This window comes from Cannabis sativa, chromosome 4 (genome assembly GCF_029168945.1).
Source record: "Cannabis sativa cultivar Pink pepper isolate KNU-18-1 chromosome 4, ASM2916894v1, whole genome shotgun sequence".
Taxonomy (NCBI): domain Eukaryota; kingdom Viridiplantae; phylum Streptophyta; class Magnoliopsida; order Rosales; family Cannabaceae; genus Cannabis; species Cannabis sativa.
In genome coordinates, this window is record NC_083604.1 from 45,523,182 (window position 1) to 45,535,923 (window position 12,742).

General features: G+C 33.0%; 3 protein-coding genes across 3 annotated transcripts; all 3 read right to left on the minus strand.

Moving 5' to 3' along the window:
• Positions 1-1,226: 1,226 nt before the first annotated feature.
• LOC133036954 (uncharacterized) lies at positions 1,227-2,153 on the minus strand. The gene has a single exon (XM_061113737.1). It carries the CDS (start codon positions 2,151-2,153, stop codon positions 1,227-1,229), a length of 927 nt encoding a protein of 308 aa, XP_060969720.1.
• A 6,072-nt stretch (positions 2,154-8,225) lies between these two features.
• On the minus strand, positions 8,226-9,747 carry LOC133037235 (uncharacterized). Its single transcript, XM_061114141.1, has 2 exons — positions 9,146-9,747; positions 8,226-9,068 (listed from the first exon to the last, which is right to left on the minus strand). Exons 1-2 carry the CDS (start codon positions 9,745-9,747, stop codon positions 8,867-8,869), a joined length of 804 nt encoding a protein of 267 aa, XP_060970124.1. The 3' UTR covers positions 8,226-8,866.
• On the minus strand, positions 9,641-12,105 carry LOC133037234 (uncharacterized). The gene is made up of 2 exons (XM_061114140.1): positions 11,389-12,105; positions 9,641-11,278 (listed from the first exon to the last, which is right to left on the minus strand). The coding sequence occupies exons 1-2, from the start codon at positions 12,103-12,105 to the stop codon at positions 11,084-11,086; spliced, it is 912 nt and encodes a 303-aa protein (XP_060970123.1). The 3' UTR covers positions 9,641-11,083.
• Positions 12,106-12,742: the final 637 nt, after the last annotated feature.

The following is a 12,742-nucleotide window of genomic DNA, read 5'->3' on the forward strand; positions in this document are numbered from 1 at the left end:
TAAATATTGGGGTCCACATTTAAATTAATTCACAAATAATAATAAAATAATAAAAATTAGTGCTAATTGCCTTTACTAAACCAAATTACTAGAGCGGTCATTACAAGAATAGTATAAAAGGAAGGTTATGGTCTCATTATCCAACTAATGCCTCCAAAGCTAAAAACCTATATGAGACCTCTTCCTTCTTCTTTCTTCTTCCATTCGAAACACTAAGCCTATCTTCACACTAAATAATTTCAGCCATTAGTGAATGAGTGAGTGCCCACACACATCAAGTGGTATCTCAATCATAGTGTGTAAGACTGTAGGAGATTCTAAACAACAAGAAGGAGAATTAGCATCAAAGGAAGGAGAGAAAGAGATCCAGGTTCAGATCTTGGTGATGCTCTGTTATAGAAAGGAATCAAGGGCTAGAGATCTGAACGGAAGGAGTCATTATATTCTGCTGCACCCAATGTAAGGTTTTCTTAAACCCTTATGTGTTTATTTCATTGTTTTAGAATTCATATTAGGATGTTAATAAAACATACTTGTTAGTAAATCTAGATCTTGGTAAAATATTTCCAACATAGTCAAGCTCGTAGAAGATGTTTTTTTTCCTGCTAATTATGATTTTCTGCAACTCGCCTACGCTTCACACCACCAAAGAGCTCATGATTTCCAGGGAGATGGGGTGGGAGTTTGTTTACTTGTTCTAATGCTTCTTCATAAGTAAAACGTCTTGGAGGAGGTCTTCTCTCAATTTGTCCGTCAAATTGAGTATCCCTTCTCATTCGATGGTTATTTGGCAAAAATCTTCTATGACCTACGTAAGATGTCTTACCAATTACTCGAATAGAAGATGTATCTTCATTGCAAGTGGGACAAGCTTTGTATCCTTGACCACTCCAACCAGACAAATAACTACGAGCAGGAAAATCATTCACTGTCCACAGAAGAGCTGCACGCAACTTGAAGACAGTGTTGGTTCGAAAATCTCTCGTATCTACTCCGTTAACCCACAACTCCTTCAACTCATCCACCAAGGGTCTTAAAAATACGTCTATGTCTATTTCGGGTGATTTATCTCCAGGAATAAGAATGGTCAACATAAAATTATTATCATTCATACATAACCAAGGTGGAAGATTATAGTTCGCCAAAACTACAGGCCACATACTGTAAGCTTGGCTCATGTTGCCAAATAGATTAAAGCCATCGACAGCTAAACCGAGACGAACATTTCAAGGTTCACTAGCAAAATCAGGATGTTTGGCATCAAAGTCCTTCCACGCTGCTCCATCCACAGGGTGTCGCATCACACCTTCATCTTTCGATTTACCATTGTGGTGCCATACCATGTATTTTGCTGTATGCCTTGAAGTATACAGTCTCTTCAGTCGCGGAATTAACGGAAAGTAACACATCACCTTATGAGGCACCTTTTTTGCTCCTGAATATTCTGAAGTTATCCATCTACTAGTGCCACAAACTGGACATGAATCTTTATTTGCATGTTCATTGTAAAATAAACAGCAATTGTGCTTGCACACATGAATTGACTCATACCCCAACCCTAATTTTTTCAATCTTTTCTTGGCATCATAATAGTTTGATGGAATTTTATTTTCCTTTGGAAAAGCTAATTTTAATAACTTCAGTAAATCATCAAATATGTTGTTAGAAATCTTTCCCCTAACTTTCAAATGCAATAACTTTGCCAAAACGTTAAGAGAAGATATCCAATCACAACCAGGATACAACTCAGCCTCAATCTCTTCAAATAATTCGTCGCGCCATTGATTTGCATCTGGATTATCATCAATTTTGAATGACGGCTGAAGGAAGTCATCCACTATCGGAATCATCTCGTCAATTTTAGAATCATCATCAGCGGCATCATTGTCATTCATTGCATTAGTGGCACTAGATTCTGCTTCACCGTGGTAAGTCCACATCTCGTAACCAGTAAAAAAACCCCAATCGAATATGTGTGCTTTCACAACAGGTAAAGTTTGAAGCCTATTGTTCACACATCTTACACAAGGGCACCTAATTCTACCATCACAATCTTTACATTTCGAGGCCATCTCTAAAAATGCATTTAGACCATCCCAATATTGTGGACATCTACGATTTCGCAAAGTGGTCCAAGACTTGTCGATTGTCATCTAAAATTTTTATGAAGACATAAGATTTAATAATATAAAGAAAAATTGAATGATAAAATTTTATGCTATTTTATGATATTTTATGCTATTTTATGATATCTTATGATATTTTATTAAAAAAATTTACATTATTATTTTATTATAACTTACACCATTATTTATATATTATTATAATATTAAAATTCATTATTAATTATATTTTATATTGATAAATTTTAAAGGAATATTATTTAAAAATATTTCCCATATTGAAACTTTTTTTAAATAAAATTATAATTAAAATCGTAAAAATAATTTTTATTCTTTACATCAAAATATTTTTTTTTTGCTTTTATATTTATTTTTAAAGTAAATATTACAATAAAATTTTCATTTATTAAATTTTTTTAATTTTAAAAAATACATTATTATTAATATTTATTTTTCACATATTTAAATGTTAAAATTTCATTATTTAATTAATTTTTTATATTTAATTATTAAGTATTTATTTCATAAATTTTTTTTGTAACTTAAATTTTGATTATTAAAAAAATTATAATTTAGATTTTTAAATCTTATTTAATAATTTACATAAAAAAGTTATTTTTTTATGTTTTATATTCATAAAAATTAATTATATTAATTTATATTTATATCATTAATGTTAAAAAATATTTTACTTATAAGTATTTTTTTCAATAATATAGATTTATCCTAATTTTTTTACTATATTTTTTTAAAAATAATCAATTGTATATCAATTTTATAATTTTAGACATATTTACAAGTTGTTTATTATTCTAAAATATAAATAACATAAAATTCCTTGAGAAAATTAAATACTAAACTCTATAAATTACATTTATTATTACATAATATATATAACAGTATATTAGATATACAATATATACAGTGTATATACAGTATACATACAGTATATATACTGTGTATATTATATACACTGTATATACTATATACACAGTGTATAAATTGACAGTATATACACTATATAATATACAATACACAGTATATATATAAAATATATAACATACAATATACAGTATACACAAAACAACAATTAAAATTACACTAAACTATAAATCTTAAATCTCTATGAATATATAATATATAAGTGTATATATAAATTTTTCAAATATAACACATACATATATCATATTTTTTACAGAAAAAAAAATTTATTTTTATGAGATATATACACAAATATTGTAAGAACTAACCTTCAAATATTTAGACCACCGACCGATCCCGGCGTTTTACTCAGAAATCTCCTCCCCACCGATTATTTATCTCAAACTTTAAAGATGGAGAAAAAAATTAGATATTAAGAAAAAAAAAATAACAATATGTAAAAAAGATAAAAAAGAAAAACGAAGAGCATTACCGGTGCACTGGAGGTTACGGGCGCTGCACTGGCGGTGGACGGGCGGCGCACTGGCGGTGCCGGGGAAAAAAGGCCGGAGAAGGGGCCTGTTTGAAAAGGGGAAGGGGGAAAGTTTTTCTGAAATGGCAAAAATGGGTTTCTGAAATGGGGTTGGATATTTATAGATATTTAATACCGGCGTGACCCGCCAGTATTAATTGGCGGGTCCTGCCGGTATTAATCCGCCGGCATTAGTGTATTCAAAACTTTGGGCGGTAAAAATCCCACCCTCTTTTTTCGAGGCGGGATTCCGCTGGTATTAATACCCTTCCGCCGGTATTAATATATTTTAAAATAAAATTTTATTTATTTAATTAATATATTATTTATTAAATAGTTATTACCGGCGGATTACTAATTCCGCCAGTAATTCCCCTATTATTAGAGGCGGGTGGGGTCCGGCGGCATTAATACCGCCGGCAATGCCCCCATTTCTTGTAGTAATTTTAAATAATAGTAATAAATTTTAAAATAACTAATACAATTATATATATTAGCTCAATATGTAATTTTAATTTATCTTTATTAATTATATTTTTTATATCGAATATCTTTGCTATACATTAATACTGTATATGTTTATGTGAATTTAATATAATATTTATTAAAATAATATTAATATATTTTAAATTAATTGATACTTTAAAATTTCTTTATAATATAAAAAAATTTCGAATAGGATCATACATATAATGGTAATGATGGTAAGCCCTTTTGATGGTTGCTATTTAGTAAATATTTTATGTTATATTTTTTTATTTAGAAAAACTTTGTATTCTACCATATTTAATTTTGAGTGAAAGAACTTTTTATTATTATATCAACTTTTATGTATGTGTAATTTTTAATTTCATTTTAAAGTTTAGTATCAAATGTATTATTTTTTAATTTTTTGAACAAATTAAATGTATTATTTTATTAAAATTCTTTATTATTGTGCCATTTTCTAATGATATGTATTTTTTTTTTATTTCAATGTCTTTTAATACATATTGTATTAGAATTATATGTTCCATATATATTTAACATAAAATATCATTAATAATGATTGTAATAACTATTTAAGAATTTTATTATTAAACATATTTATGATACAAATTATTTATATCCATAATTGTACTTTCAATTAACTTTATGATAATATATAATTTTTAAATAATTTACCTTTATAATAAGGGAAAAAAATAGGAATATTCTAAAAAGGGTAAAATATTACAACAATACTGTGGGCCGGCCCAATCAATATTTGTACAGCCCAAAATGAAAATATTACAAAAATACCACTTGACCTTACCTTCAGCCGCACGTCACAAACGGAGAGGATGAATGAACCTCCATCGATGCAGTCGGCTACGCAACCAGAATGAAACCAGATCCAACGTAAAACAACCATAAATTCCGTCTAATTTCAATAGGAAACGAACAAATCCAAGGATCTAAACAGAAATTTAAAAAAAAAAAAAAAGACCAGGAAAACCGTGGAGAAACTGAAATTCAACATTTGATTTCGGTTTTTATAGTGCAATATCACTCAAACGAGCGTCGAAAATTCAGATTGAAGCAATGTAAATCTGTATTGAACAGATCTGGAGCTCCCCCTCAAATAAAAAAAAAGGTATGAACTGAAATTTTTTTTCAACAATGATACACGTCATTTGCAGTTGCATTCTGGTTGATTCACTGGTGTACAACAGGAAAATCATATGGTAAAAACAATAAACAAGAACTGATTCTGATTAAGGAACCACGTGATACTAATAAGGTATTTTATTTTTTTTGCGTTGGCTTACAGTTGCATTATTGTTTTAAAATGGTTTAGAAATCATGAAGAAGTGTCAAATGACAAGTACCAAGAGCTAGCATATATACAAGGTAATATTTATGTTAATGGTAGCAAATTAGTTTTATAATAGTTGTAAATCGATCTGATTCGAATAAACATGATGAAAAATGACAATGAGTAAGAACTATGTAATTTTGGGGATAGAATTGTGGTTTTTAAGTTGGTTTACAGTTGCATAATCATTTAATAATAGTTTCATTACGTTTTTTTGCAGGAATTTATTTTGGAAAAGATAGAGGACAGAACAGTTTGAGAAATGGTTAGTTTCACAAAATTTAAATGAAGTTTCTTAATAGTTTTATTCTTGTTTCTTTGTAGTTTATTAACAACAAAAAAAATGGCAAAATCAGGAATCAGGACAGGAAATACAATGCTTGAACAAAGGGACAGAGATAGAAGTAATTTTGTACTCTATTTCATAACAGAATCAAACCAGTTTTAAAATTCGTTGCCTCGGACTAATAACCATTGCAAAAACACAGGAAAGGAAAGACATTCCATTCCTAGTCTTCTACAATGGACAATTCGATGATCGAATGAATTATGAGAATTATGAAGCCAATGGACATTACATTTCAGCCAATTGTAACTATGAAGATTTGCAACAGAAACTCAAAGATGTCCTGGAGTGCAACCAAGAAAACACTGTTTTGCAACTGAAATATCAAGTGAAGGAAGGATACCAACCATTGAGGATAAAGGATGATCAAAGCCTGCATTTCTACATACAACTCAAACTGAAAGACCCCGACTTCACAACATACCCAATGTGTGTGAATGTCATCAACAACCCAACAACAACCATCGATGCATCATTCTTGGGAAATGACAATTCATTAATTACACATACAAGCGCCTTCCAACCAATCGAATACAATGCAGCAACAACAGAAGACTCAACAAATCAACAACATATAATTGAAGCTACAGTACCGGAATTTGGGGGAGAAAGTTTTGACTTCATGGACTATGCAAAACTTGTGGCAGAGGAGATGGTTGAGCAACTGGAAAACAACAGAAAAAAGGAACCAGAAATCACAGATTATGACGAACTACTAATCACAGATCCGCATCATCCTGAAATAGAAGAAGCACAAATATACAAAGACAAAGAAACACTGCAGAGTGTGCTTGGTTTCTATGCAATTAGGAACAACTTCCAATTCAGAGTTAAAAAATCATGTGCAAGAACATACAAGATTTGTTGTTTGGATTCAAAATGCAAGTGGGCACTAACAGCATCCAGAAACGGGCCAACAAAGTCATTCATCATTCGAAAGTACGACAGAAAGGTGATACACACTTGTGATCTAAACATCAGATTTGCCGACAAGAGACAAGCTACAACGAAATTGATTGGAAACTACATCAAGCCACGGTTCACCAACATAAAAACAACTCAAACGCCACAAGACATCAGAGGAGAAATGAAACACAAGTATGGGGTGAGAATGAACTACATGAAAGCATGGAGAAGCAAAGAGTACGCGCAAGAAGAATTATGAGGAAAAGCCAACGAATCATACAGGTTGCTGCCCGGTTTTTTGCACATGTTGCAAAAAAACTAATCCCGGAACAATAGTGCACATGGAAACAGAGGATGACAACAGCTTCAAGTACTTGTTTGTCGCACTGGATGCATCAATAAAAGGATGGAAGAAATGCAAACCTATAATAGTTGTTGACGGAACTTTCCTTAAATCAACATATGGAGGTACATTGCTCTCTGCTTGTACACAGGATGCAAATGGGCACATTTTTCCACTAGCTTTTTCTGTTGTGGATTCAGAAAACAACAACTCATGGCAATGGTTTTTCACAAAAGTGAGAGAAACATATGGGATTAGAGAGGAACAGTGCTTGATCTCAGATAGACATGAGAGCATAAGTAAGGCAGCTTGTCAAGTATTTCCAGAAATCACACATTGCTATTGTGTATACCACCTGTTAAGCAACCTAAAAGCAACCTTCAAGAAGAATGCAAGCAAGCTGGATAAACTATTCTTCGCTGTAGCCAGAGCATACACAGAGAGAAAATTTGAATACCATATGAGCGAGTTGGACAGCTTGGACATCCGTGTAAGACCATATTTACAACAAGTTGGATACCACAAATGGTCAAGATACCACTGCAAAAACAACAGGTATTCAACTATGACTTCAAACATTGCTGAATCTCTAAATGCAGCAAACTTGGCAGCTAGAGAGCTACCAATCACAACACTGATGGAGTCATTGAGAGCATTGATTCAACAATGGACATACACAAACAGGAAAAAAGCACAGAAAACAACAACATTTTTAACACCTACAGCAGAGAAGAAATTAGTCGACAACTTTGTGGACTCATTGACAGAAAATGTAATGAAATGTTTATTTTAGTTGCATTATAGTTTCTTAATAGTTTGTTTGCCGTTGTTATACATATTAACAGTTTTACACTTAATCCGCAGGTAAAACCAATAAACGAGACCATGTTCGAAGTCGTTGAACTAACCAGATCATGGGTCATCAACCTCAAGGAGAAAACATGCAGTTGCAACAGATTCCAACTTGATGAGTTACCGTGTGCTCATGCGCTTGCTGTTATAAAAGAGATGAACTTGAATGTTTACAACTACTGTTCAGGTTATTACACCACGCGAACATGGCTTGAAACATACAGCGGCTCAACATATCCGGTACACAATCACACAACTTGGGATGTGCCACAAAACATAAAAGATATCATTGTTCTGCCACCAAACCAAAAAATAAGATCTGGAAGACCAAGGAAACGAAGGTTTTTATCTGAATGGGATACAAAAAAATATAACAGGTGCAGCAAATGTGGACAACACGGACACAATCGAAAGACATGCAACAATCAAGCAATAAAATAGATACATATGAAATATTTAAATTGTTTAATTTTGTGTGCAAATTCAAACAGGTTAATCTGTGATGTTCTAAATACATGGGATTTCATTTTTATGAAATTTGAAACAGTTTTTTAATAGTTTCAAAATCGTTTTGTTACAGTTGTGACCCTTTGTAAATATTAAGTACCGGAATGACTTCTTCTTTACAGTTTTAAAGGCAGTCAGTCAAGAATTGATAAAACATAACTAAAATAAAGGGAAAATGATTAATGGAATACGAAGAATAAAAATACATTCATAGCACAATTTAGAAAAAATAAAAACATTGTTTGTATTCAGTTGGTTAATAGTTTCTCCATAGTTGTGCGACCGTATAAAAGAACTTGAACAATTAAAAAAACAAACAACTTTGGGAAATACAAACCTATACAATATTATAAGGAGTAAATGTCAAATATCCTAAAAGTTTTAAACCAGGTGCATAGTATAAAATCAAATATAATACCTACATTCAACCAATAACACTAAATATTGTCTGGTAATAGATTCAACAAATAACAGAAAAGAGTCACCAAATTAAAAGATCCTATTTCTTCAATTTAGATGTCTTAGAAGACTTGTTTTGCTTCTCATCCTCGCTGTCAATGCTTTCATCAATTTTCCTTTGGCCGTACGAGAAGAAAAGTGAAGCAAGTCGGGTACGATAAACTTCGATGTCAAAGTCCGCAGGGACATCCTTTCCGTGGATAAAGAATTCAGCAAAGGCAGCAACATATGCTCCGCAATCACTATAAAAAATAGAAGAAAAAGTAAACAGTTTAGAAACTAAAAAACAACATAAAAGAAAGTTAAAAGAAACACTCACTTCTTCTGCTGAGACGGAAGACCACTAAGCTCCACGATTCTTAAGGGAGCTGTAGGGTCAGAACTTGAGGTAGGAGCTTGTGCCCTATTCTTCCAAAACCCAAGTAAATCGAAAAACAAAGGCAACAACACAGAATAAGCCTTCATGGCATTCCTAGCTGCTGCATTCATCTTCGCGGTCCTCAAAGAATTGTACAGAAACAACATCCCTTCGTTCAAGTCAAGACGCCCAAACACCCAATGACTTTCCCTTCTTAAATTGATGATGAATAACACATGATCGGCTTCATACCAAGGCTTGGAACAGGGAATGCGCATACCTCGGATGTAATGCGCTATTGGGTGGGCAGCGTGAATGTGTGACATCTTAGTCTTCATTGACTTGGCCTTGTTATATTTGTGGTACAAAGCTTGGATGGAATCATCAAAGAGACAATCAGTAGTTGCGAAATTCAACGTCACAGCGGAAGAATATTTACCTTTTTTCCGAAGGTAATAGAATATGGTGTTCATATGCTGAGAAAAAAAACAACACAGAAACACAAATGAAAAGGTTGAACAACTGTAAAAAAACTGTAATGCAGTATCAAAACTTAAAAACATTTATAAAGCAACTGAAAACAAACTATCATAACTACAATATAAATTGGAAACTTTACCGAGTCGTTCATAAACATGTCGCATGTAGCCAAATGATAAAACCAAGTTTTATCCTCAACATAATCAACACCTAGCCTAAAACCTGGGGCAAATTTCTTTGCGCCATCTTCATGACAATTATAATGCCTACAACAACAAAAAAACAGCAAAAAAATAGCATTAAAACAGGAATAAAACTGAAAAATAAAACATAATACAAAAACAGATTTAATAAAAACAGTCACCTAGGATGTTTAAGCAATCCTTCACCAATCCAAGCGTCAAATTTTGCCTCAATCTCGGTAGATACGGGATCAACAAACGCATCATTAAGAGCATAAAGGCCCTTCACATAAGTCACCATTTTGAAATTCCTATCATCCCCAGCTGATTGAGAACCTGAGGACATAAGCTCCATTGGAGTGCTACCGACATCAGCAGACCCGAAATCAACAAATGGAGATTTCAAGGCCGGAGCACGCTTCCTCTTATCCAACAGAGGTGTATCAGAGACAGTGTCCTCAGTTTCTTCATCAGTATGAAGGGCTTTTGACTTCTGACCAACAACATCTGGATTGGGTGGGGGAACCTAAAAAGAAAGAATGCATTAAAACAGTAGCAAAACAGACTAGAAACTATTGAGCAACCAAAAAGAAACCTAGTTTTCTTGAAAACAATTAAAAATAAACTTACATGGATTTTACCAACAGCCTCCAAGCCAGCCAACACAACTTGATCATCATCTATTTCAAGCTGGCTCAACCCATCAAAGAAATCGTCCCCCTTCAATCGAGACTCATCGCCCTTTGGCTTCTCAACATCCTTAACATTTTTATCACTCCCTCCAACAGCCTCAGATGGATTCACATCAGCAGCGGGAACAGCAGTAACAACCTTGTCAGCATCATCAGCATCCCCACCAACTTTAACCAACTCACCACCATCGTTGGAGTCAGAATCAATATTTTCTGGATCAGGCAATTGCTTCTCATCATCCTCGGCATCATCATCATCATCATCATCATCATCAGCATCATCATCAGAATCTTGAGTTACTAATTCATCCGATGACTTTCCCTGTATCAACCAACATAAATGAAACTTAAATAAAACAGTAAAGAAACTTTTAAAAAAATATATGAAAAAACCTAAACAATAAAATATGAATAAATACCTCATCAGAAGGACGACGATGAATGGCATTAACCTTCTCCTGGATATCCTTAATTACAGTCATTACGGACTTGAAATTAAAATCAACAAAACACCTCAATGAAATGAAGTCCTCGGCCAATGATGATTAATTCGAAATGACCATCTCCAACTTAGATTTCATCCAATCAATATCTGCTGAATCAGACTTCTTTGAAGATGACCCACCCTCAAAGGATTGCTTCGCTACACCACGGTCATCAATAGATTCATCAAGAAATAAACCGTCAAGTTGAAGCTGCTGCCTCTCTTCATCAGTAGGACGCATGTTTTTTATCTTCAACTGAATAGCATAATCAAACATAATATGAAAAAAATTAAAACAATTGGAAAAACTAAAAATTAACAACATAAATAAAACTGAAAAGAAACAGTAAAGAAACTGTAAATTACCTTTTCCAAAGGTAAATCAAAAATCTTGCCCTTCAAGTCTCGAAGAGTTGGATTTTTGGTGACGATGGTGTTGCTCCAGTTCAGAATCCTTGGAATAGAAGATGAAACTCTCTTACAGAAAGAGTTCACCATTGCAGGACAGCATTCATAAAACCAAACCGTGAAAACCCAAGGACATCCCAATGCCCTATACCAGCCATCATATTGGCCTCCCTTCTCTGCCTTCCTATTTTTCATAATAATCCCATGCTGGATCCTACCTTTGAATGAGTCAATTGTCAATTCAAATGATTCCCTACCCCAACAATACTCGTCCCACCGACCGCTATCCACTACATCTAGATCAAACCTAGACACTTCTTTGTCAGGAGTATTGCTAAGAAGAAAACACTGAATGAAATACAAAACAGCCATTTTCAAACCAAGAGACTCATCCAAACCCCACCGACTACCCAAAAAAGCATCCTCGATGGCTTTGTGGTCAATAGTTTTTACACCACGGAAACATGTTTCTACCAATTGATTTGTTTCCTGTGAAAACAACAACTTGTTGCAATCACCGAAACAATCTAATCCATAAATCAAGTAAAATTCTTCGGCACTAAACCGTATGCAACGGCCAACAACCTTAGCCCAAAACTCTTTAGGATTGGGCTGGAAAACTTCCCTTAGTAATAAACTATGTACGACTTGCGGATGAAAAACAAACTCAGGCATATCCAGAAAATGCCCAAACTAAGTTTGACGAAACAAAGAAAGCAAATTAACAAATAAAGTGTTCTTAATATTATCTATCACGGAATAAACACTGGTGCATACACACTTAGATCTATAAAAATCAGAAGGACTAAATTTGTAGTCCCAAACCTGCAACATAACGAAAATGGCCACAATAAATTATAAATTGTGAATAAAACAGTATAAAAACTGAAATACAACTATAAACAAACTACAAACAAACTACCAATAACATACAACTACACAGAAAAAAACAGTAAAGACCTGAAATCGTTTTGAAACGTAAAAAAAACAGAAAACAACAAACCCTAAAGGAAATCGAAAAATACAGTATGAAAAGAACAATAAAACTATATACAAACAACAAACAAACTACAAAACAGATACAACTATAGAAAAAAATAGAGCAAAGATTTGAAAATCGTTTTGAAACCTAAAATATAACAGCAAACAACTAAACCTAATGAAAATCGAAAACACATCAAACATACCATTATCAAACTATTTAAAAACTTATAAGAAACTACAAACGACTGATTGAAAACACTAAAAACGAAAACAAAACACATAACCTGTAAGCACAAAAATACACTGAAAATAAAGAAAACAAAACCAA